Source organism: Mesocricetus auratus, unplaced genomic scaffold, assembly GCF_017639785.1.
Source record: "Mesocricetus auratus isolate SY011 unplaced genomic scaffold, BCM_Maur_2.0 Super-Scaffold_100676, whole genome shotgun sequence".
NCBI lineage: Eukaryota > Metazoa > Chordata > Mammalia > Rodentia > Cricetidae > Mesocricetus > Mesocricetus auratus.
The window spans coordinates 186,274,675-186,301,103 of record NW_024429266.1 but is presented as its reverse complement, the minus strand read 5'-3'; the positions used below and the strand labels follow the sequence as shown (position 1 = coordinate 186,301,103).

Below are 26,429 nucleotides of genomic sequence, written 5' to 3'. Positions count from 1 at the left end.
CAGACCTATGCTGGTGACAGCCACCAGTGGCTCCTGGTCCCCCCAGGTATGACTAGGAGTTCATCTTCTCCCTACTGGCCCAGCTCCTCAGCAGGGTCTGGTGCACTGCAGTAAGAACTGGGTCAGGTAGAAAGCAAGTGGTGAGTGCTTTTGGTCAACACTGGTTCATGTGGGAGCTGAGGTTTGTTATTGTGGAGAGATGAGCAGGACTGTAGAGGAGCCAAAGAGAAGCAGAAGCTGGTTTGGAGTCCTGGTGTACAAAGCTGCCCAAAGCAAAAATCACTGGAGAGGGACCCTATGGTTGTCTCTGAGTTGATACCTACTCCCAACTTCTAATTTTTCTAGGGTTTTCTTTCTGTCTCTTTTAACACATGGGGAATTCTTCCTGAATAGTCTCCGTTTCATTCAGTGACTAAAGAGAAAAGCAAAGGAGAGAACGGTGTCTTCTCTGGAACAGTGGAGAAGGAAGCAGAGAACATAGTGGAAGGGGCACGGTGTGGGTGAGGAGGTACTGGGAAATGGGGTGTAGGCAGGGTTCCCCTTCCTCACAGCCTCCTCTCCTCGGCAGCTCTGACTTACCAGTCGAGGCGTGGTCCACTGGTGAAGACTTTTAATTCACTAACATTTTAAACCCAGCATTCTGGGAGTCAAGACTGGGAACAGGACGTAGTTCTGGGGGCTGGGCCTTGTGATCATCATGTGACTCTCAGATGCCACACACCCTGCTGTAACCAACCTGCCTCCTTAGTGCTGTGTCCTGGTGGCTCCAACAGCCTGGCCTGAAGCTGCCCCATCTTAGACCGCTCCTGTCCTAGGTCCTACGGGAAGGTCATGGCTAGAGCTAACTAGCTAGCCCTGTCTGCCCAAAGCGGTGCTTTTCTCTGCCGAGAGCCGGCTGGGACCCCATGCCAGTGGGAATCGCACACCAAGCCCTCCAGGAGTCTTGGAAGGACCCATCTGCCAGCCTTTGTCCCAGGTGTAGGCACTGAGATGGGACAGAGGAGCCGAGCCCTGGCCCTCCGCTAGTCCAAAGTGCTCCACGGCCGGCAAAAGCTCCGGCTGCCTCTTCTCAGGACCAGTCCTTGCCAAGGATTCTGGCAGAAACGAGTGCTTATAAATGGAGGAGCGAGCTGAGGACCCTGCCCAGGTGGGGCGCACAGGAGCCCCAATCACAGGCACGTGGTGAGCTCTGCATAGGGTCGGGGGAGTCCGTGATCCAGCTGCTGCCTTTACAGGCCTTCTTCAGGATGTGGGGATGTGGGCCCTTGTGTGGGGCAGTCAGCAGGCTACAGGGGCATCCTTTAATAAAAGTGTTGCTGCTGGAGCCTTCGGTGCAAGCAGCAGGTGAGAACCATCCCGCAGATCTGCCAGATGGAGAGAACAGAGAGTGAAGAGACATAAGAACCCCGTAGGCTGCCGGCTGAATGCTGGGAGGCTGTTGCTCACACTGCAGAGGGCTGGGGAGCCACACCCTTCCGTCCCTGCACATCTGGAAGGGCCTGCTTTTTTCACAGGATCCCAGGACATGCTCATGTGGCCTGAGCGCTGGGGAAGCTATGAGAAGGGCTCCCCAAAGGGTGTGGCTTCTGTGCTCAAATCATGAGAACCTGCTTACACAACACATTTCAATCCTGTGGGTCTGGGTTGGGGCCCAGTGGCTGCTACCCTTCCCAGAACCCACCCAGCCTGGCTACTGGCCTGTGGGCCTAGAGGTTCTCTATAGACAGCTCTGCTTATGTGGCTCTTCTGTGAGGACTCTGCTGCTCACACGGGAGCTGCCTGAAGCATCTCTGTTTCCTGCTTCCTGCTACCCCAGGGCTCCAGAACCAAACCAAAGCCACCACAATTCCAGGAGGAGCACTCAGTGTTCCTATGAGTTCAGCACGGGGACTCTGGCCTTGTGCCTTCCAGTACCCCTCCTGGATCCACAGCTGAACAAAGAAGGAACAAAGACACAGGAGATCCCACCTGCCCAGTTTCCTAGCCGGTTCTATTCCTCTGTAGACCAGGCTGGACTCGAACTCACAGAGATCGGCCTGCCTCTGCCTCCCATCTGCTGGGATTAAAGGCATTCACCACCAACGACCTGCAACAGTTCTATTCCTAAGCTACAGAGGAGCTGTATTCTCCAGCCCACGCTCTTTGCTCCCCCTTTCTCCTTCCCATCCAGGGATACCTTGAGGACAAGGAGACAGGGTTGTGACAGAACAAGGTGCCCCATTGCTGTCATCCTGGTCCTGATGGCGACAGTGCCGTTGCTTGGTCTCCACTCTGTGTGTAGGACAGGAGCCCTGTGTAGCAGTCCCACAACCGTCACACAGCACAGGGATGAAGGTGAGTGCCTCTATGTGAGCCCTGTCTTTCCCTGGCTTATTCTACAGGCCTGGCCTTGGCTGTGCGGGCCTGGGTGGCAGAGCAGGACTAGACCCATGAAGATGAGCATAGCTTGAGGCAGCTGCCTGTCCTTGTCAGGCTATCTTCTGGTCATCAAGGACGAAGAGGATGGAGACAAGATCCTCTGAATGGATGGGGAACACGGCGAGGGGGGGGGTAGTGGGACCTGGGAAGAATAGAGGGGGTAAAGAGGAAGGGAGTTGGTCATGGGGGAACAGGAAGTTGAGGGGGTGGGGGTAGAATAGGGGGAAGAGGGAATCATAGGATCGAAGACAGATCAGGCACCAGAGTGACCTCGAGTGATCTAAAGGTATAACATCAATTGGCAAGCTAAGCAATAGTGGAGGGACCACCTTGAATGCCCATTCCTGATAATGAACTTGATGTCTATAACCATCCGGGAGCCTTCATCCTGTGACTGATGGAAGCAGAGGCAAACACACAACTAATCACTGAACTGAACCCAAGGAACCCAGTGACAGAGAGAGAGGAGTGATGAGCAAATTGGCAAAGAATGGGCTGGCAAAACCAGCAGAGACAGCTGATCTGAACAGGGGAGTGCTCTTGGACCCCAGACTGACAGTGGGGAGGCCAGAATGGGACTGATCTGGACCCCCCAAATGTGAGTGTCAGTGAGAAGGCCTGGGCAACCTATGGGGCCCTGAGCTGTGGATCAGTGTCTATCCCTGGTATACAAACTGTCTTCGTGTGCCTATAGGACAAAGAGAGATGCTCTCTCAGCCTGGACTCTTAGGGGAGTGCCTTGACCCTACCAAGAGTAAAATGATAGACTCTAGATATCCCCTATGTGGAAGGATTTGGCAATAGGGTGGGAGGGAGGGTGGAAGGGGAGTGCGGGAGGAGGGGAGGGAGAGGGAACTGGGATTGACATATAAAACAAGCTATTTAAAATTAAAATAAAAATGATAATATATAAAAAAAGGATGGTTTATGTCTTCACCTTTCTCACCATTCCCCTGCCCCAGGTCCAGCCGGGTGAATAGCTGAGGCTACCCGCTGCTTTCAGTTTTAGCCTCAGTGCTAAGAGCCTTGCTAATCCACCTTGGGGACTCAGGCTCAGAAGCTCACAGGCGGCTTAGAGGTTATCTCACCTCCATTGGCTTTAAGTAGGCACAGTCACAGCAAATCCACAGACATGCACTCAGGGGTTGTGGCATGCTCCTCTCTCCATCTCGTTGCTGGATGCTTTTCTCATGGCTTATCAGGGCTTTTCTGATGCACACAAAGGTGCAGGTGGGAGGAGCCTCTTGGACTGGTCTATGTGTGCTGGAGGCTGTTTCCACCTCTCCTCAGCATACAATTCACTCTAGATGGTCTTGCAGGAGTCGAACTCCCTGACATGCATTATATATTTGAGATGGGTGCCTTTAATTGTCATAGCAAGTGCATGGGGTAGGCACTCTCATCAGTCCATGCAAAACATAGATGCATGTGATACATGCTTCACCCTGAACTCTGTGAAAGGATGCGCTCATTAATGTGTGCACAGGTCCACATATGCATGCATACATGCACATGTTCCTCATCCTGAATTGCATGGTTTGATAACACACACACACACACACACGCACGCATGCACGCACGCACGCATGCACGCACGCACGCACGCATGCACGCACGCACGCATGCACATCCACCCTGAAGTGTGCAGAGAGTAATGGACAGCATCCCACTAGGTTCCAAGTGAGTACCAGTGCCTCCCCTTTGGCAGAGGACACAGAGAAGCCAGCATGGATGATCCAAGCGGCCAGCACACTTACATGAAACAACAGAGACCTTCCTGGAGACAGTAGAACATAGCTGAGGGTAACCTATCTCTTGGGTTTGACTCCTGTCACCAACTCCCCTTGCACAGGCCACAGGGATCCCTGGAGGAGCTGCTGGGTACAGACTTGACCACACATGTGCATTTTTAACAGGGAGGCTCTGATGCTCTTGGTTTCTTACAAAGCTTCTCAGCAAGCACCCAGTGGTCTTTGGACCGCACAAAAGAAAGCCTGGTGTGGCCCAGGTGACCTTTCCGTTCACCTTTTAATAGCCTGCAGATCCCAGGCTCACCTGTTTTCCAGGCTCTAAAACACATTGGCATTCTACTCGCGGGCTGCTGCTGAGGTAGGTTTTATTTCAGCTGGGCACCAATAGGCTGTGTGACCTCGGAGTGATTATGTCCCTCTCTAAGCCTATCCTGGTAGGCAAATTCTTCCCTTGTTAGAGCCAAGCCCCGCTCACATCTGAGAGAGGCTAGCAGGGCCAGCAGGTCTCAGACTGACCACACTAGCCAGTCACATCTTTCCACATGCTACCCATAACTCCTCATCCACTCTGTAGCCTCTTCCTGCCATTTCCTGTTAACACTCCTCGGAACTTAGTATCCATCACCTCCTCCAGGAAGTCTTCCTGGCCTCAGGAATGGCCAAGGCGGCTTTCACTTTCTCCTGTGAATCCAATGCACAGGCTGATGAGGCCTCATTGTGGGGCAAGGTTCAGCTTACCTGTCTACCCCCTCCCCACAGAGGTGAAAGCCCCCACTCCTGCTCTCCATGGGCAGAGCACAGCCTGCTACAAAGCCAATGCATAGCGTGCCCCTGAGCCTCCTCAGAGTGTCCCCTGGGTGGGAGGTGCCTCCTCTGTATGTGAGGACAGCCAGAAAAAACAAATCCCGGGGCTACTATAACCTTTTTAAAGTTTCCCAGCTAGAATATTCTATAAATTGCTTTCTAAGATTATGCCAGAGTGGAAAGCCGCCCACAGGAGAGGAAGCTGGTGGAGAAGAAAGAGCACCAGGAATAGGAGGCCTGGTTGCCCCTGCCACGGTGGCTGTGTGATCTTCGGTGAGCGACTTTGCATCTCTTGGAAGAGTTAGTCATGCTTGGTGTATCTGAGTAAGAGGGCCCAGCAACCCTCTGCCCCAAGTGAGCACAGCCCTGGGCCTTGGGTGAGTTCAAAATTTGCTGAGAGATTCTACATGTGGCCACAGTAATGATTTCTCTTGTGCACACATGTCATGGTGTAAGTGTCATCATTTCCCCTGAGCAACAATTTGGTTGACATGTCTGTGAGGCAATGATGGACAGGCCACCAGGCACCCGACTGAGATCAGAGTGGGCAGCCCGGTACTTCCTGCCCAGTTTCTGGAGTTCACGGAGCATATGTCTAAGGTGGCTGGTCAGTGTGATAGGAGCCTTGTCAGACTCTCCAGGCCATAGAAGCTTAAGGTTGCTAAGGGATGGGACACAGCAGGAGATTCCAAACTGTTCTGGAAACAGCTTCAGGGTCATGAGAGCAGTGAGTGGTGGCCCTTATATTCGGCCTCCCTCCTGTTTCAATGCCAACATCTTGGTCTTCTGGGCCTAATGGACCAGTCTCTTAGGTGGCAATGTCCATTGGCTGCTGCTTTTAGAAATTTTGTCCAGTCTCTCTATCCTACTGATAAAGAAACCAAGGGACACCATCTTATGATGATCTCCTGACTTGCATGTGTCCGTGCGTACGTGCGTGTGTGCGTGCGTGTGTACGTGTGTGTGTAGGAGTCTGGTGTCTGCTGTGGTTGGGAGGAAACTACTCTTCTGGGGAAGAAGGGCTGATTTGGGCCCTTTCTCAAGGCTGCCTGGAGGACTGGGCAGATTAATATCCATCTCTGGCCAGTAGAGGGCACTCTAACCGAGGCTTGGCCATTACCAGCCTCTGCTCAGGGAGCAACTTGGGCAAGGGGTGAGATGCAGAGTCATAGTATGAGGAGGTGTCATTGCCTGCCCAGTGGCCTGGCCCTTTGACCTTAGACTTACATAGCAGCACTGATCTGCTCTGACTTTGTACTCTAAGCATTTGCAGCCCTATGCTTGGCCTTCAGACTTATTATCTTTGGCTACAATTTCTGCAGACGAAGGTCAGGAAGAAGTGGACAGAGGTGGACCAGGCCTGGTTAGTGTCCTACTAGGGAAGTCCCCTAAAAATCTGTGTGATGGGTCTCAGGAAACCCCAAGAGTCAGAACCTGGAGTGATGTGTTACCCTGCCCGGTCCCAGCAGCAACTCCTCTGGGTTCACTACAAGGGAAATGTGAGAAGGGCTATGTAACACCCCTGGGCTCCCTAGTCAAGCAGAAGGAGACCAAGGAGCCATTGGGGAATTTTGGGGAGATGATGGACCTGTGTAGAAATAAAAGCTATGAGCATCTTTTATGGGTTAACTGCATCTGCTTGACAACGAGGCCCATGATTTGCACTCATGATCGTCGACCAGAGGAGGCAGAGGACCACTGAGGCTCAGAGATGAAATAACTGGCCCTGGGTCACATGGTCCAGCTCATCGGCACCAGAATCAAGAAGGCTCTCCCTAAGAGGCTGGGGACTTTCCTTCCAGCATGTGAGGCTGCAGCTGGCAGCCTCCAGTCCCCCTGGGAGGGGAGTGGCATATGGTCCGGAGACATTGCCACACTGCAGTCTCCTCAAGCCAGGTGACGTTAGCATCCCATGCATTTCCTTCCCACAGGCCTCCATGTGGGGTAATGCACTAGAGAAAGCCAAGGGCCAAGCCAGGAGCTGTGCTGCAGATTTAGGTGGACGACCTGTGTGTAGTCTTTTTGGGTCTCGGTTCTCAGATCCGGGAAGGGAGGAGAATGCTCTATGACCCTGATGTGGGTCTTGGATGAGGATCCATTGGAACTAAGCATCTGAGAATCAGATGAAGCTGGCTCGCACCTACCCACAGAGACATGTGTGTGCACCAGGCACCCTATGTGGAGCATGCTCTGCTGCGCATCCTGGCCTCTTATGTAGGCAATGTGAGAATGAGGGAACGAGCCTCATTTTGCAGATGAAGTTGAAGGACAAGGAGGGTAAGCAGTGGCTCACGGTCACATGGAGCCAGAGCCAGACTGGGACCCCAGTGTCTGGCTATTCAGTTCCTTGGGGTGCCACTTTACAGCAGTGGGGTGGGAGATGCAGAGCAGGGCAGCAGGAAGCCTAGGTCCTTCTAGAAGGGCAGCCACCATGCAGCTCCCACCGTTGGAAGGAAACAGGCGTCTCCACGAGGGAGGAATACCTCCTGTGCCTGCCCAGCCCCTGAGCATTCCCTCCTGACTCCTCTCCTAAGGTCCCTTGGTTGGAGCAAATACTGGGACTGATGCTCACTTCTTGGATGGAGGCTGGAGGAGGGGTGTGTAGGGAGAGGCACTGAGAGCAGAGTGTAGCTCCATTCTCAGGGAGATGGGCATATCTTCCTGGAAGCATACATGTACACACATGGGATGATGTCAGCTACATGCATGCATATTTACACAGGCAACTTAAACACACGCATGTGCACACACTCTGTATCACATACACACAGACACATGCAGCCAGTCAGAGATGTTCACAAACCCAGAAGACTGTGCTTGCACACAGGGAACATGCCACATACCTGATCCCACACTCGGGTGGAGTTGTTCAAGGCTCTACGAGGACTGAGACCAACAATGTGGTTCATCCTTGCTTGCAAAGGGAAAGGGGAGGCAAGGGTTGGGCGGGGCCAGGCATGCGTGTGCATAGCATCAGCTACTTTCCTCAAGACAGGTGTCTGAGGCCAGGCGGTGGTGGCGCATGCCTTCAATCCCAGCACTTGGGAGGCAGAGGCAGGCGGATCTCTGTGAGTTCGAGACCAGCCTGGTCTACAAGAGCTAGTTCCAGGACAGGCTCCAAAGGTGTCTGTGACCTCAGCTGAAGGAAGACATCCCCTACTCCACTTACCTGAAGACAGGCCACCCCGATGCCCACTGCGCCCATGAGCAGCAGGTGGTCAGCCAGGAACTGCTCCAGCTTGGCCATGCATCCTCCCTGCAAGGTGGAGGTAGGTTACTCAGCCTGAGCCCAGCAACGGGCAGGGGGAGCGGGAAATGAATGACTGTCACCCTGTGTGTAGCTGAGACTGGGGGATGCCAGCCTTGGAATTTCTCCTGGCCATTTTGAGATCCTCAGGGGACAGGCCATGGTGTCTGAGACTTCCAGGGGGACCTGTTAGTTGTTAGTATTCTGTTGGACCTTGGAGCAGCGCCCCAGGCTCTGTGATCTCAAGCCAAGGCTTGTGTTTTACTTTCTGGGGGTCCTTCCCTGGCCCCTGGATAGCCTTGGCACTCACCTCCACCTTGTAGATGTTGGAGGGGTGGGCCCGCTGGCCACAGCGCACCACCACTGTCTTGCAGCAGCTGTCGGGCACCCGGCGACCCTGGGCTTCCCGAGACAAGATGTATGAGCTGTGCTGCCAGTCAGCTGAGCTGTTACTGCCGCAACATTTGAACTGCGGGGAGGAGATGAAGCTGGGGTGAGGGGCCTGTGTGGGGCTCCCGCCCCTGTGGTCCAGGGCCACTATGCAGGTTTTAGAGTCCTTCTCTCCTCTGTGATTTCCCTGTCCCTTTGGAGAAGGACAGGGTTTCCCTGGGGCCTTTCTCTGCAGGTCACCCATTGGCTACCTTGCGCCAAGTGTTCTGGGGGCAGGGGTGATCTATGAGGTTGGGGGGCAGACAGATGTAGGACTTTTGCGATTGTGAAGTTGGGTACCATTAGGGTGTACAGCCAGGGTCCAGGGTAGGGAGAGATCACAAAGGAGCTACTACCTGTCACTCAGGAGGCAGGACCTGGGAACAAGGACCTAACTAGCCAGAGGTTTTAGGATCCCCATTTGGGCTTTGAAGTTCGTTGGTCCCAAGACTAGAGGGGCATGGAGTGTGTCCCAGAAGCCAGGCAGGCCACAGGTCAGTCAGTACTGACCACAGAGGCTGCTGTGAATGCCAAGGACAATCCAGGAGGTCTGCACTTTAGCACACTCAGAGTGACTTAAAGAACAAATGTTGGCCACTTCTCCCCTCTGAGAGTCAGGACAGTGAGACCCTAAGACCCTGCACAAGGTACATGACAGCTGCACTGAGTCTGTCTCTTGGGAACGGGCGCAGGGACATTTGATTCAAATGTCAACCACCTACATGCCAGGAGTGAGGCTGAGGTCCTGGCTCTTAGCTTACCATTTTCTGTCCTCGAGAGGGGCACAGAAGAGGAAGGGGAGGTAGTTTGTCTGGGGTCAGCAAAAGCCTGTAAGTGTGAACAGAGAGCCTGCACATAACTCTGCATACTGAACATGCTCGCAATGTGAGAGAGCACCCATTGGGCATGCACAATGCAACAATACGCTCGGAGCACACACAGGACGTATCAGCTGGAGCACAGCGTGCACACAATGTAACAGCTAGAGCCCAGAGAGCGCGAAAACCATGCACTATCATCACACCCAGAGCACACACGTATTATAGCAGTGAGATGAGAGCATGACCACAGCTTATGACAGCTCACACGAGGCAATCACTGGACTGGGCTGTGCCGAGAGTCACATGCAGCTGTACACTGTGTGTGTATGTGTGCGTGTGTGTACATGCATGTGCGTGCGTGCGTGTGTGCGTGTGTGTGTGTGTGCATGCATGTGTGTGCGTGCGTGTGTGTGTGTGCATGCATGCATGTGTGTGCGTGCGTGTGTGCGTGCGTGTGTGTGTGTCTGTGTGTGTGGTGCCCCTGAGCTGCTGCATCATTTATAAAATGGGGACGTAGCCTCTGCAGTGGGGATGTGCATGAATGGACAGAGCGATGCTTGGAGAGCACTTAGAATCTGCACAGAGCCAGCAGATGCCGAAGCACGACTGTCACCATCCTCATTGTGTGAGGAATGGTTCATGTGCACGTGTGTCATTTATATACTATCTCAGGCCCAGTCCTTCCTACCTGGAGGCTGGCTGGGACACTGACTGCCCCAGCTTGGGAGCGGCCTGTGTTCCACATACTGATGCCATGGAGGCATGTGGGTGCAGGTGGGTGCAGGTGGGTGGCAGATGGGTGCAGGTGGGTGCAGACGGGTGCAGGTGGGTGCGGGTGGGTGCAGGTGGGTGCAGGTGGGTGGCAGATGGGTGCAGGTGGGTGGCAGGTGGGTGCAGGTGGGTGCAGACGGGTGCAGGTGGGTGCAGGTGGGTGCAGGTGGGTGCAGACGGGTGCAGGTGGGTGCAGGTGGGTGCAGACGGGTGCAGGTGGGTGCAGGTGGGTGCAGGTGGGTGCAGGTGGGTGCAGATGGGTGGAAGGTGGGTGCAGGTGGGTGCAGGTGGGTGCAGACGGGTGGAAGGTGGGTGCAGGTGGGTGCAGGTGGGTGCAGACGGGTGCAGGTGGGTGCAGGTGGGTGCAGGTGGGTGCAGACAGGTGCAGGTGGGTGCAGACGGGTGCAGGTGGGTGCAGGTGGGTGCAGACGGGTGCAGACGGGTGCAGGTGGGTGGCAGATGGGTGCAGGTGGGTGCAGACGGGTGCAGGTGGGTGCAGGTGGGTGCAGGTGGGTGCAGACAGGTGCAGGTGGGTGCAGACGGGTGCAGGTGGGTGCAGGTGGGTGCAGGTGGGTGCAGGTGGGTGCAGATGGGTGGAAGGTGGGTGCAGGTGGGTGCAGGTGGGTGCAGGTGGGTGGCAGGTGGGTGCAGGTGGGTGCAGGTGGGTGCAGGTGGGTGGCAGGTGGGTGCAGGTGGGTGCAGGTGGGTGCAGGTGGGTGCAGGTGGGTGCAGGCGGGTGCAGGTGGGTGCAGACGGGTGCAGGTGGGTGCAGACGGGTGCAGGTGGGTGCAGACGGGTGCAGGTGGGTGCAGACGGGTGCAGGTGGGTGCAGGTGGGTGGCAGATGGGTGCAGGTGGGTGCAGGTGGGTGCAGGTGGGTGCAGGTGGGTGGCAGATGGGTGCAGGTGGGTGCAGGTGGGTGCAGGTGGGTGCAGGTGGGTGCAGACGGGTGCAGGTGGGTGCAGACGGGTGCAGGTGGGTGCAGACGGGTGCAGGTGGGTACAGGTGGGTGCAGGTGGGTGCAGACGGGTGCAGGTGGGTGCAGACGGGTGCAGGTGGGTACAGGTGGGTGCAGGTGGGTGCAGGTCGGTGCAGGCTTTAGGCTGAACCTTTCCCTGTGTGTGCCCACCTCTCACTTGGGCAAGCCCTGCCCTCCCCAGGCCACACCCAGCCCCACCTCCCCTACTTTCTATTCTGCTTGGTGTCACCTGTTGTCCGCAGTTCCATGAGTGAGACTCTAACCAGGGCCCCTGCCCCACCCTTTGTCTCACACAGCTCCTACATGTGGGGCACAGCAGGTGACGGACTGTGTGGGCTGGCCCATCCCAGCTACTGGGCTAAGCACATGGGCATGGCTGCATGTGCCATGTGTGCTTATGTGCACACATGCCCTTAGCCATTTTCTTTGGGATCTACTGAGTCTTCTTGCTAACAAGGCATTTTCTTGTCCCTCATGTGCTGTTCAATGGCTCCCAACCAGAAGATTCTTTCTTACTCTGAGCCACAGTGGCTTGGCAACACTGGGGCCTTGGTGTCCATCTTCCTGAGGAAGGGAGAACTGGACAGGAGGACCCGAGAGCAGCTTTCTGTCTCAGTACATCCAGACTGGAAGGCAGCAGGCATGGGGTTTAGACAGAGCGGAAGGGGAATGGGGGAAGCTAGGGTTCACTGACTACTCTGTGGTGTCAGGGGACACATCTAGAGGTGATCACCATCGCTGTGCCCCTCCACTATACGGCTTAGGTTAGGGATGAACAGCAGGAGCTCAGGGAGGGGGAGTAAATTGTCCCGGGGTCATGCAGACTGGGGAGACAGACAGAGGCAAGATGTAAACCTGCATCTCTGTGTGGCTTACATCCTGCTGCAGCCGGTCCACCGAGGCTGTGATCTCTGCGGCCCTTGGCTGCCCGTAGCGCTTGGTCAGGGTGCTGTTCAGGTGCTGCGTCAGCTCATCACTCAGCTGAGGAGGGGGAGTGAAGGAGTGTCAGCAGGACCCCCACCACTACCACACACGGCTTCCTCTAGGACCCAGGTGTCTCCGAATCCTCACCAGGTATCATCAGGGAACCATATTGACTCAGACAATGCTGTGAGCTTACATAAACTTACATGACTGAGGTTGACACGGCTCATGCTGGGTCACATGGGAGCTGCCTTAAACTTGCTGTGGATTTGAACTCTGATTACAAGATGAGGTTCAATATGTGGGCACTTGTGACCCTGGGCAACTGCGTGCACACTGGCTTCAAATGACTTGCTTGTTGGGACATGCTGTCTATGCCAGCCCAATGCCACCCTGTTCTTGCCTTGAAGTCCTGAACCTGAAGCCATGAGCATAGGAAGAGAGTAAACTGGGCCTACTCCAGTCTTTACAATGTGCCAGTCCACCATTTGACCCTCTTCTGATCCCTTCTCAGTGGCTGCCTTAGCTAGTGAGTTCCTTGTTTAGGGATCCCTGGAGGGGAGAAGGATGAACTAGCCTCTCTGGGAAACTCTCACCCAGGCTCCCTTGTGGAACCCAGCAGTACTGGGGGACCTACTCAGTCTGGGACAGGAAACTGGGGTGCAAAAGTTGGCTAGCCCAGGAAACAGGACTACCACTGTAGACATCTGCCTCGGCCACTAGGGCAGCACGAACCCCAGCATCTAGCTGGCTCCCTCAGGCGCCAACAGCGCTGCAGCAGGACCTCGGACTTACCCTCTGGTAGTACACATGTGCCAGGACCCCCGCCACCAGCTCCACCAGGAAGATGACCAGCAACAGGCAGAAATACTAGAAGCGAGGAGAGGAATGGTCACCCTGAGAACTAGGGCTCCCTGTGACAAAAGCCTCTGCAAACGTGTGGGAGGTGGCAGGGACTCCTGTCATCCCCATTCTCCTCTTTTTACCCACATTCTGGGCATGACCACCCCTGCTGGCTGCCACCGCCAAGTTTCCCACTCATGCCTCTGTTTAGTGGTCCACGGACAGTCCAAGAACCCAACTACCCATCTAGACACGAGTGGACTCTGACTGGATGCCAAATGCCAGGTACTGTGGATAAGATGCTACTGGCTCATGCAGAACAGGGTGGGCCAATATGAAAATTATTAGCGCTCCGTGTTGTCAGTGTTTCCGTGGGGTGACCCTAGAGGTTCCTGATGTGACGGGGAGTCAGAGCAGGCTTTGTGGCGGTGGTGGCACCTGTGATGCCTTTCTGAGAGGGGTACAGAGGCATTGCCAGCAGAGAAGGGGAGACACACATGCCAGGCAGGAGAGGAGCACCAGCCCCGGAAGTGCAGGTCATTTGAGTTGGGACAAGCACCCTGGTGGCTGGTCCCAGGAGCCAAGGCTCTGGAGAGGCAAAGACAAAGTCCCTGGACGGTGATGTGAGGGGCGTCTCCAGCCCCGATACCTGCTTCCCAGCCTGCATGGCTTTCCCAGGGCTTTGGGCTGCCCTCACCATGCTTGCCTCTCCTAGGCTTCTCGGTGCCAGCCCCGACACTTCAGCTTCAGATGCCCATTTGTGCTCTTCCCTCCTGGCTCCCACCTGGCTGTGCGCTGTCAGCAGCACCCCTGAGCCTTGTGGAAGCCAACAGGGCAGGCCAGTGTAGTCTGGGAGAGGAACAGGGACTTGGAGGGAAAACAGATCACAGGCATCCGAGGGACAGGGGACAGAGAAGGTGGAGAGAGTAGAAAGAGTGACAGAGAAAAGGGCCACTAAGAAGAGCGTCTCTCTTCTAGAGTCCACACCTGGCCACCACAGGGCGGCAGCCGATGTGCATTGGGATCACAGTACTTGGAGAAGCCACCTATGGGTGCCTTCTGAGATGCCAGGCTCCTGAAGTAGGGGAAGGCATGTGGGCAGGAGGAGACAGCTGTCATGGGCCCTCAGGAGGACAACATAGAACCTGGAGACTTTTGTACACCTTTCATGACCTTGAGTCTGGACCCCTGAGGAAGGGAGGATACATGGATAGGGCTCGGGAAACCCAAGGGGCGTGGGGAGAGCTGGGCAAAGCTGCCCTTCACAGTAAGAGTTCTCAGCAATGCCTTTCCACCTCTTTCTTTCAGCACTGGGGCTGAAAGAAAGTGACAGGAAAAGTTCCTAGTCTCTGTAGGTGGGGGTTTAGCCTGCCTGTCACCCGTGGAGTCTGAGGCAGAGAGGATAAAAGATGTTCCTGGCCGCCCTTCCTCTTTTCTCCTATGTTGTTATAGAAAAGTACACACAGCTTGCCCATCCAAGCTCTCTCTACTCCTCCCTCAAGCCCAGATGCACCTTATCACTCCATGGCTGAGGAAATGGGGAAGACAGAGTGGGGTGCTGTGAGGGGTACAGGCTAGGGGAGCACATTTGGTGGTCCCATCTGCTGTAGGTTTTGTCTGGAGCTCTGTCTGTCTCTGTCTAAACAGGACTTTCCAGACTCTGGGTGTCAGGCTCAGGACCAGGAGTCGCGGAAGGGGCATAGGCTCTCCAGAGCACATTCCTCAGCCCCAGGACGCGTCACCCTGTTTGGGCAGATGGTTCTGAATGGGATCCAGAGTAATGGGGTCTGCGATGTCTGCATCTGCTCTCAGGAATGGTCTAAAGACATGGAGAAAGCTGGTGGCAAGCCTGGCATCTGAGGCAAACCCAGACTCTTGTGCTCATTGGGATTGACTGGATGGGCACCAGTGCAAATTAGAAAAACCCACTCAGACCAAGGTAGTGTGCTTCAATAAGAGCTGTGCAGGATGGACAGTGTGGTCCTGGTATGTAGGATACAAGCTTTGGGGCTGTCTGTAGTGGCCCTGACCTTGGGGTTGGGTTTTCATTTCCTTGCTGGTGGCAATGGTGGCATCACCCATGCTGCCTACCCTGACTGGTTAGAGAAGACTAGGTTGCCCACAGCTCTGACCTGCTTCCTCCCAGAGTGCAGCCAAGGGTAGGCTTGAAGTAAGTAATACTTATCAGACAGTATCAGGCATCAACAACCTAGATTAGAAGAGCTCCTGGAACTGCCTAGCCCATTGGACAGTGTGACTTCACTATGACTCACTCTAGAGACTGTCCCACCACTGCATAGTCTTCAGAGGCCCCGTGCTCCTCTCTAATGTGTCTGCCCTTTGGTTAACTTGAAGTTGTTCTGCAATCAATCCTCTTACTCAGATATACTACTGAGGGCAGTCTTTGTCCTGCTACATGGGACCTAGAGGTAGGGACTACTGGTCAACCCAGGCCTTTTGAATGCATATCAGCATACCCCCTAAGACATCAGGTGATGGAGTGCCTGTCCCTGAATAGCAGGATTGGGCTTCTGCTGCCTGCTTTCCTGTGAGCTGTGAGTCACTCATAGACACCAGTCCTGAAGAGGTGACCATTTTATACTGTTCCTCTGGGGGAATCACTGTTATTGCAGTCCCTGGAAACAGGTGGGGAAGAGGGAGAAGACATGAAACCATGTCGCATCTCTGGACTCCATGTCAGGTGAAACTAGTACATGCCAGTACTGGGATTGTTCAGAGGATCTAATAGGTCATGAGACACATTGGATTTTCTGTAGAAGAGTTACATTTGCAGTGTGTGGAATGCCCAATGGAGCAAGATGTGTTACTCCAGCATGAGACAGTGTCCCATGAAGCAAGGGTTGGTGGAACCTGTTGCTCTGAGGGGACTGTGGTGGCTATAGGTGACAGAAAGCAGTTCTTACCACAAGAGGGTTGCAGGTGTATGACTCACCTGGGTGGGGGAGGCCCTGAGTCACAGCTTCCCATGACAGTTCCCAGGAGACGGGTGAGTCTCAGAGGATCTTCCAGCTCTGAGCATGGGGCTGATTGGTGGTAGAAGGTTGCTGGGTCTGTGACAGGAGGCTGTGAGCCCTAATAAATGTCTTACTCATTTCACTTTGCTGAGCCCTGCAGATTCTCAGGCCCTCTGCATGCACCAGAAAAGCTCTGTTTGCAGCCCTGCACGTTTCTCACACCATCTGTCTAGCCTTCAAGCGTTTGCCCTCACCAATTCCACTGGCAGTGCCCACTTGTCCTCCATTCCCCAGCTCAGACTGACTCTACTATGCCAACCCCTGAAGATGTCCATAGCATCACCTGCATGACATCTGCCTGACTCAGCCTTGCCTGCTTGGCCGTCTGCTCTGGACTCGGTTGCTTCTGATTCCTTCCACTGCTCCTTTGCTCTGGGGAGGCCTTCATTTGACTCATGGCCGTCTCAATTGTTTCTGCTGCAGATGTCAGTCCTGTCTCACCAGAGTAACCGTGTGCTTCTTGGGATAGGAACGGCTTCTTGGAGTTCCCTGTCTCTTATACAGTGCCTAGTAGGGTTGGGTATATGCTCCGGAAATAACCCTGGGCTATAGGAGGAGTGTGAGACAAGACAAAACAGTAGCTAGGTCAGCCCCATGCTGGCCAAAGTGGTTTAATCTTATATCCGGAAGGCAACACAGCTGCTATCTCAGGTCAGGTTACTCAATCTGGAAAGATTTTGCCTCCAGAGGCCAGTCCTGGAGACATTACTCTGTTATCACATCCAGGACAGAAAGTACTGTGGGCTTCCAGAAGACAGAACCAGGGTCCAGCTGACCATCTTTGAGACATGGGACAGTTGCCACTGCACAAAACTACCCAGCAGACGTGCCAATGATTCAGAGGTTGGGAAAGCCTGAGATACACTCCCCTTCAGGTCCTCAGGCTGATGCTGAGACTTGATTTGCATATGTGTCCCTAGGTACTCTGGGATGCCCAGAAGAAGACAGGAGAAAGTTACTCAGTTGCCAAGAGGCCAGAGATGGAACCCAGAAACACAAGCATGAGAGGGATTGGGTCTGCCTGTCTGGGAGGACACATCTATCCATGAATCTACTCAGCTTGACCTAAGCAAGGGTCAGGAGGCTGGAGTGATGCCGTAGTGTTGTGTAACTACCGCTTTCAAACTGAAGCATCCTCTCAAGGCACAAAGAAGCTACAAGATGCATAGGCCTCTGCCCAAGGTTACATAAGCAGGAAATGACTGCTGGAGGGGGGGGGTGTTTGAGTGGTGTTGACTGCAAGTCGTCCAAAGAGCACCAGGGACTCTGCCTCTGTGCTGGAGTGGGCTTTTCACTAAGAAAGCTGCTTTTGGTCACCCAGGTTCCTGTAAGGGACACCAATAAACCCAGGGGCTCACCAAGCTGGACTTGAGTGAAATGCTACATGTTGGTGCCCCATGTAGGTGACCAGGTGTTGGCATCTCCCGTGAAAAGCCGTTTAATCCCTGGGGAAACTCTGCTCTCTGAAGCAGCAGGTCCCTCTGTTTGTTCTTGGGGACCCAGCAAGAGGTGTATTGCCATAGGGTTGGCATAGCAGTGGCATTTGCCTGAGTTCTGGGGAATCCAAACTCTAATCCCCACGCTCACACAGCAAGGCCTTTATTTCTTGGGATGATCTCCCTGGCCCCCTTAATAGTTCATTAATGGAATAGTTTTAACTAGAAGCAGAGTGGGACACTTTATAGAGTGACAGATCTGCAAGGAATCTGGGGTTGCACCGTGTCCTCTGAAATAAACCAGTGAGCGTTATGATGGGAGGCTCTGCAGGAAACATGCACAAGTGTCTCCCTGGGCCATGAGGGCGACTAAGTAGAAACAGTCTTTGCTGGACTCACTCGCCACTGGTGCAAGCTGAGTGCCGGGTAATTTCTAGGTCAGATTCGCTGGGGCAAATGGCACAGGGCAGCAGTTCAGCATCTATGTTGCTGTCTTTGTGGTCGGTTTTAAGGACTTTATAAAATTAGCATTTCAGGCTTTCTCTGTTGCTTGAACTCTATCACAAAGAAGGAAGCTGGGCCAAAGCGTTCCTCTTTTGTTCCTGTCAGCCATACCACTCTGTGTATGAGACTAAAACAAAGACAGTTTGCCAGGCTTGCCACCAGATGCCGGTCCAGGATGGCTGGGACAGGCGGAGACACCAGCTATCCTCAGAATAGTCTGGAAGAAAGAGCAGAATCAAGGCATGGCCGGAGTTAAGTGGCAGTGGGACGGGCCCCACAGAAAATTCCAGCAGCTGAGTGTGGAGAGATTACAGCAGCAGAGGGCGGGAGGGTCACACCAAGCCAAACCGGAAAAGTCAGAGCCAGCTGTTTAAGCAGCAAGTGACCTTGGGGCAAATTATTTTCTGACAATTACCCACCAGCTGGAGATACTTGGCTATTTGCAGAAGAGAGAGGATGTGGAGTTGGGAGCATCAAGCCATTCCTCTAACAAGATGTCACTGTTGGAAGGTCGAAGGTGACCTCTAGCCTTCATGGCACCAGTCCAGGATTCACAGACTGGGCCAATGGGCCACAGTCTTGAGTTGCTGGATTCTGGGCCTCAGCCATCCCACCTGGAGCTATGAGATTGTTGTGCCAGTTGGTAGTTAGCTCTCACAATGAGTCTGCTGGGGGACTGGGCATAATAGCACCAGAACTGGCATGAAGATAACTGGCTGACAGCTTGAGGGGGACTGGGATGCAACAGAGAGGGGCTGATAGACCCTGGGGAGGAAGGAGGTGTCCCAGAAGCACATGAATGACGTGTGACAGGGGTCACCCAGAGTGCATGGCTAAATGTTGCGGCCCGAGAGGGTCACCTTGCATGGATGCAAAACACGGTTCCTGTGAGACAAGCCAATGGCAGATGTTTCATGTGGGGACTTCTCAGGGTCTCATCCAAGTGGGATGAGTGACAACAGGATCCAGAAATGGGCACAGTGCCTACAACTGGCTGCAGGGAGAGGAGCAGGTTCCCTATGGGGGTCACATAGCCCAAGAAACCCCAGGGGATGCTATTGCTGATAGACTCATGTATGAGGACCTGACTAATCACTGATATATGAGCCCCTAGAATGACCTGCGCCTTTCTGTTTTCTTCCATGCTAATGGGCAGATGGAGTAGCATGTATCACAAGTAGAATATGATAAGGGCAGGACAAAGATGGTGGCAGGGTCCCAGGATGGGACCACAGCGTGATCTCTAGTGGTGAGAATTCTAGGCCGAGACTAATGATGGGGAAAGGGGAGCTAAGGAGGAGAAATTTCTACCAAGAACAAGAGAGAGGAGACCTTAGACTCCGGGGACAGATAGCCTGTGGGCTAGAAAAGGCTTAAGCCTGTGGGTTAGAAAAGGCTTAGGTCTTGGAGGGCAAAGTGTCTAAGAGTTTAAGCCCCTTTCAGAATAGGATCTTGTATTCCTCACTGGAATTCAAACCAATATCAAGGTCACAGTCCTTTTTTCTTGTTCCTGCATTGTGCCCAGAAGAGCAGGAAATACAGGAACAAATGTGCTGTAAATGCCTGTTAAGTTTGATGGTTCAGCCTCAAGCCTTCCATGTATTCTGAAGCTTGGAGGTGAGGGGTGATGGAGGAAGTTAACTGGCTATAAAATAATAACAACAACAAATCCAAAAACCAAAAACCTGCTTCTCTAGAACATGCCACTGCAGGTGGCAGTTATTAGGTTCAGAGAAAGGTGGCCCTGGGGAGTCCAAGCCCAGTCTGCCCCTGTGATAAGCTACTTTGTGACTGGGGTGAAGTTCTCACCATTTGGTGGTTTGGGGTATTTAACTATGTAAGTAAGGATATGTTACATTTGTTTATGCTGTGGAATATTACTTTAACTTTGTAATATGTGTTATATTTGTTTCTGCTGTCTTTTTTAATGATGTAAAAGCATGTTTTTGCATTTGTTTTTGCAGCATTTGTTTAATTATGTAAAGATGTGCTGTATTTGTTTCACCTTGCCTGCCTAAGGCACCTGATTGGTCCAATAAAAAGTTGAATGGCCAGTAGCTAGGCAGGAGAGGCATAGGCAGGGCTGGTAGACCAGGAGAATAAGTAGAAGGAGAAATCTAGGATTGAGAGAGAATAGAGGAACGAATGAGGGAGATCCCCAGGGCCAGTCAGGAAGTCACCAGCCAGCAGACACAGAGTAGGACATATAGAAAGAAAGGTAAAAAGCCCCGAGGCAAAACATAGATGAAGAGAAACAGGTTAAGTTCTAAGAGCTAACAAGAAAAGAACTAAGCTAGGCTAAGCACTCATAACTAATAAGAAGTCTCCATGTCATGATTTGGGAGCTGGTTGGTGGCCCAAAAGCAAAAGCCTGGTACACTTTGGGTCTTTTGCATTAAATGCAAGATGAGAGGGGAAGGGTGTGTTTGTGCAGCATGCTCTCCTGGCCAGGAAGAGTCGGACAGGGCCTGCATCCTGCTGTCATGCATGGCTTTCCACAACTCCAGCTCCTCTCTGTTTGGTGAGCGGGTCTTGTGCCCTTGCTTTGGGACCAGCCTGTCCTTGTGATATCACTCTGGTAGGCTGAGTGCAGTACATAACTATACCCAAACTAGAGGAACTGAGGCTGCTAGCTGCAGATGGAACACCATGTATTTTAATCAGCTTCACGAGTTATCATAGGGTGTTCCAGTTCCCTGACTTCCAGCTTCCGGGCTATTACATTTCAACTGACTGAAATGGCCCTTAAACTCCAGTGTGTAGGGCACTGACCACTGACAGTCATCATGAAGACTTTCCCTCAGTAAAGACTTGGAATGAAGGGGACATAGCCAAATATCTGCTACTGCCTCTCCTGATCCCAAGGTAGAGGGAGTCTCAGCCCCAAGGCCTGTTGCCATGTTTCTGACCCCGAGAGGAAGGCACTCTTTCTCTCTTGTATAGCTATTTCCTCCAAATTGAAGCCTTCCCTCCTAGAGGGGTGAGCTGACTCATTAGAGTCTGGAGCTCAGGGAACTTACAGGGATCAGGAGACTCAAAAAGATTCACAGAGTCATTCCTCAAGGTTATGAAACGAGTATTTGTGAGCCAGAGGAGGCTCTTCAGTGGAGCTACCTGCAAGTTATGAGGAGCTCAGGCACACAGCTATTTCGAGTTGGCATCCATACTGGGATGGGTCCTTTGGTGAGGCAGCTCCCAGAGGGTCACCCGTGTTCCTGCAAGTAACTGGGGTTCCTGTAAATTACTGGAAACATCCAAGGGCTTTCTCGAACCACCATAAGGAATGGCAGAAGTAAACAACACTCTTGGGTTGTTGCACATTTGGCTAAGAAGAAAACCTGACGGTGGTTAATACTCATCCAGAGACTACAGCTTTCAGGGTCTTGCCTGGGTGACAGTGTGGGTCAGTACTGGGGACAGGGTTGTTGGCATTGAAGGAGACCAATTTGTCATAAAAGCTCTCCACTCACAGGCCAGAGGAAAGCCACAGCTTGACACCTGGCTTCTCTTCACACATTGTCATCACCTCCTTTGCCTTCCTCCCTCCTGTCACGATGCACAGGACCATCTGTCCAACCATCCACCCACCTTTAAGACCAAATTCTCCAGCCTCCACAAGAACAGTCTAACTGCCCCTTTGTCTAGATGGCCTTCTTAGAAGGGGACCAGAGTCTAAAGATGGTTGTGCAGGGAAGGTGTAGAAACTACAAAGCCAGTGCCCTGGTCTTGCAGATACTCCTTGTGCTACTTTGACCTTCAGGGGGGCAGCCTACAGCTTTGCCATCTTGGGACGAGAGGCTGGAGCCCAGCAGCTGTTAGACGTATTTGTTTGAAGTGTCTGCTTAATTACAGATTTGCATCATACTCTCTGTAGACATCTGCCTGCTTCCATGAACATTCCAAACCATATTAGTGGTTTCCCTGGCTTGGTGTCACTGTTCAGTGAGGACAGGAAAAGTGTGTGTGTGTGTGTGTGTGTGTGTGTGTGTGCGTGCGCGCGCGCGAGCGTGTGTTGTATACAAACATGACTGCTAAGACTCACATCTTCATCATCAGGCTCATAGAAATACAGCCCAGAATCTTCTTTTTTCTGTGTTTCTGCTCTGCCTATTGAAGAAGCAATGACTAAAGTGGTCCAAGGACAAATTGGATAAGTAGAACACCCGCAGTCACCCACTTCCTGGCTCACTATCCTTTCAATCATTAAGCTCTGAGTTGTTTAACCAAGAAGCTAATGCCAGTGCTTTCTTGAACTAACACAAGCAGTTTTAAAGCCCAGCTTTGGTTTAAAGAGATGGGTAAATTGCTTTAGAAGTATTCTGTCTTTCTGGAGATGACTGCCTTGCCTTTATTCATCCTCCCCTCCCCTGTGTTAACTTCCTTGTAAAATCTTGAGTCAGATGAAGGCGGCAGGAAGCCCCAAAGGAGAAACACAGGGAGTCCAGCTCCTCACAAAGTGGTCCCGAAAGAGAAAAGGGAAAAGATGAAAGGAGGCATTGGAATGGCCGGCATCCAAGCTGAGCTATAGCTGGGGTGGGAGTGGCAATGAGCATCCCCAGGAAATGCCTTGAGAGGGGCTGGCCGGCTTGTACCAAGACTTGCTAGTCCTCCCTCCTATCCCTCTCTGTCCTGCCATGTCTGCTACCCCTAAAAGTCACTTTCCTAAGGAGACACTCCTTGGGGACAGGAATAGCTTATCCTTTCGGACGCTGAGGCAGCGATCAGCTTGGCATGAGGACTCCTCAGAAGTGAAAAGAATGGATTTTAAATTATTCACACCAGGTCTTCTATTTTAGCTAAGGCTGAGAGAGAGAGAGAGAGAGAGAGAGAGAGAGAGAGAGAGAGAGAGAGAGAGAGAGAGAGAGAATTCAGGCCACCTGAGCCTGATGACCAGGATACATGCCACCCAGATCAAAGGAGGGGCCTATTTTTAGAATTTGGAATGTGGGCCCGCAAACTTTTCTATCTTCAGCCAAACGGAGATCGTGATGGATGGCTCAGACTAAACTGGGTCTTTGTCAGTAGCTCTTTTATTTTTAGGGAGGGGATGGATAAAAGGAGAAGGTTCTAGAGCCCAGTTTCTGAAAACCAGGGACCCAGAATCACAATGTTTCCATCTGGGCTTCGGAGGCTTTCTTAGTCAGGATGACAAAGTCTAGAATTCAGGGCAGATGCATCTGGGCTGGGGCTCAAGAGCAGTTCTTACGCAGCTTGCCCACCTTGCCGTGAACCTCCAACCTGGATGAGTTACCCAGCTTCTAGCCACGTAGGGACCCCATTGTGACGGGGGGGGAAGAGACGGTATGAGGGATGTGAGGAAGCTTAAGGTCCAGGGAAGCCATGTTACGTAAAGATCATACAACATGGCTCTAACCAACACATCACAGCAAAACTCCTTTGAGAAAGGACCTACATTAGCAGTTATTTTTAGGGCTGCTACTCCCAGCGTGCCCACAGCCTGGATGAGACCACATCGTTCACCAGCAAGACATTTGAAGGGTACCAGGACCCAGCCCCCACAGCCTGATTGTGTCCTCCCCCATGACTCCCAAGTTGTCTTGCCTTACCCTCTACTAAGCCACAGAGTGGTCCACCGTGCTACTCTGTTTGGTGGCACTTTAATCTTTGATCTGATCCCCAAGGGTCAGATCCTACAGCTGAGACTCTAGTTCCCGGCAGAACTGAAGAGCATTTCCCAGATCAGCACAAATGCCCCAAAGAGCAGACCCTGCAATGGCTGCACGGAGACCCAGGGTCAACACAGCTGACTCTGTTGGGCTCACAAAGAAAGGCCCCAAATTGCAAGGGCTCAGATTTCAATGCAGGAGAATCTCACAGTGGCCTGCTGAAATGAGCCCTCCTCCTCCTAAGCCAGGCTCACATTCCTGTTAGCCCCTTCCACACACACTATCCTCCACGTCTTTCTCAGCCAGAGACACTTGCCTGGACCCAGAAAGACCGGTGAAGTCGTAAGCTCCAGGGTAGGGCCTTAGCTACTGCACAGACGGCTGTCTTCTCTACCTTGTGCCTCCTTGAAGAGCACAGGCCCACGTCCTTTTCATGACTCATGACTTCTGGCCTCTTTCCAAATGAAATGCAAAGAACGCAGGTGATTTCTGGGGTCCCTCCCTGGCAGCTCGTTCCCTGATCCACTCCAGAGCGGAGGTACTGGCCATGTGGTCAGTGCTGCCAGGGTGCCACAGACAGCATGCAGCCTGGTGAGGAAGGATGGGCTCTGTAATGTGTGGGTGGGTGATCCTTGAAGGGGGCCCTTGCATCCCGCCTCAGGTGGAGGTCTGATAAATTTTCAGAATGTGTTGGAAAAAGGAGGTTCAGAATGTGTGTGTGTGTGTGTGTGTGTGTGTTGTACACAGTCATAGGTGGACAGATAGTCTGCCCAATCTTGTCTCTAATCCGAGAGCATATCTGGAGATTATGCACTTCTATTCAGCTTTCGGAGCAGATTCTAGACCTGACTGTAGAACCATCAAGCTCGGGAGAAGTAGAGGGAACTCTGGCATGCTGAGTTCACTGACACTCCACATCTCCAGACCTAGCTCCTCAGCTGTAAAGAAGAGTGACTCTTTCCTCTCTGGGGACAGGAGGTACACCAGGTCAGAGTTCAGGAGATGGACCAGGTCTGCACACAGGAGATGGACCATTTGTTCCTGCCTATCTATAGGTGTGCATTGTATTTTTTTCACTGCCTCAACCCCCCCTCCCAGTTGTGAGCACCCCAGTAACTACTGACCAGGTGAATCAGACAGATAAGACCAGGCCCTATGATAAATTGCCCTTCCCAGCTTCCCCCAACTCTGCCCTGCTGACATTCCAAGGCACCAGGGGCATCCTTCTGGCCTCTCCTTTTGTGCTCCTCCCCTCCCTGACAGGTCCGTGGTTCCTGCCTCCGACCTGCATGGCTGAGCCTGTTCCTTTAGTGCTCCTCCCAGTGAGCCCTCTCTAGGTAGGTCACTTCACCCGGGCCTGCTCCCCAGCTCCTGTCAAGTGCACATCAGGAGTCTGAGCAGCTCCGTGGGCGGGTGAGGCCTGAGTGAGTTAGCATGCACCGGCGCTGGGAACGGTGCAGACGGCGGTGCCTTCGCAGGGTTGGTGGAGTGTGAGGAGCAGCAGGCGGTGCTCAGTGAACAGTGGCCATCTATGTCGTCAGCAAGCTGTGCCTATCAGCAGAGGCTGCTTCCCAAGGCTGCTGGGGACACCTCACCCCCGAGATGGATGGCTGAGTCAGAAGCTGGGTCCTCAAGGAACCGTGTCTGTCAAGAGGGAGCCCTGGTCTCCCCAGCAGGCTTCTCCTTCGTTTCTTGTTCCCTGAGATGCCCTGTAACGCAGAGTCCATGGCAGGAAGGGATGAGGCACAGGACTCAGCAGCTTGCTTTCCTGGGACAGGTCCCAGTGGCCAGGACAACAGCTCGCCCAGACCCTTAGGCCTCTCGGAGCCCAGCAGGACACAGACCCAGGAACTGAGTCAGCAAAGAAAAGAGATCTTTCTTTGTCCATGAGACTCTGTCCCCATGAGGTCTGGTAGTGAAGCCCAAAACAGCTCTCTGCTTGAAATCTTAGCTATAACCTAGTGTCTTCCTCCAGCTGAATGGTCAGATCTGGGGCATGCCAAAGACTCTCAGGGGCCTTAGGTGGCTGACTCTTCTTCATCGGTTGGAGACAGAGTTGGCCCTCTGTATCCATGGACTCAACCAGCCTTGGGTGGCATGTGAGAGACTCTGGCCTGCTGTGATGTGTCTGTACTTAGTGTGTACAGAACGTCACCATTAGCCCTTAAGTATAAGGCATGGTTACCTAAGTGGCATCTGCATGGTATTTGGTATTGAGAGTAGCTAAAGATGACTTTGAAGAGATGGACTGTGGGTATAGACTAGATGTGAAGACTGCACCACTCTGTAGAAGGCACTGGAGTAGCCCCTGGCTCTAGGTGTGTGTGAGGAGGGTGTGTGTGTGTGTGTGTGTGTGTGTGTGTGTGTGTGTGTGTGTGTGTGTGTGTGTGTCCCAAGACCCATTCCTATGGGCTTCAAGAGATGCCCATGCTCTTGCCAGGCCACATGAGGGACAGCAGGCAAGCTGTGGCTGTCTGTCAGCACCCCTGCTCCACTGCTGGAAAGAGGCTCTGCGTGGACCCTGAAGGTTGGTCCACCGTGGAACTTTACCCTACATATCACCACGTACCCTGACAGCACCCTGGCTGCAGGCTCTCCCTCCAAGCAAAATGAAGGAATTCTTCAAAATGGGAGCACCATCCAGCTGGGCCTGCACAGAGCGGCTTTTATATCCAGGCCAAAAACTAGGTCGCTGCTTTGAGAGCTGCTGCAGGGGCCAGGCCCCGGCCTCCACATGGCAGCCCCGGCCTCCACACGGCAGCCCCTGCCTCCACACGGCAACCCCTGCCTCCCGCTCCCAAGGACGTGCGCACGGCAGAGTGAGTGTCAGTCTAGGTGGTG

At 53.2% G+C, this 26,429-nt stretch overlaps 1 protein-coding gene across 4 annotated transcripts in view; it reads right to left on the bottom strand.

Annotated features, from left to right (window-relative positions):
* Positions 1–595: 595 nt before the first annotated feature.
* Positions 596–26,429, bottom strand: part of Tspan11 (tetraspanin 11) — a 61,793-nt gene continuing 35,959 nt past the window's right edge. For 3 of the 4 annotated variants that reach the window (XM_040738364.1, XM_013123597.3, XM_040738366.1), the window contains 5 exons: positions 12,939–13,013; positions 12,096–12,200; positions 8,531–8,689; positions 8,143–8,229; positions 596–1,364 (listed from right to left, as the gene is read on the bottom strand). In XM_040738364.1, coding sequence (XP_040594298.1) covers positions 1,302–1,364; positions 8,143–8,229; positions 8,531–8,689; positions 12,096–12,200; positions 12,939–13,013 — 489 coding nt within the window. In that variant the 3' untranslated portion in view covers positions 596–1,301. Of the gene's footprint in view, positions 1,365–7,816; positions 7,884–8,142; positions 8,230–8,530; positions 8,690–12,095; positions 12,201–12,938; positions 13,014–26,429 lie in introns of all 4 variants that reach the window. The other variant, XM_040738365.1, reaches the window with a different exon arrangement.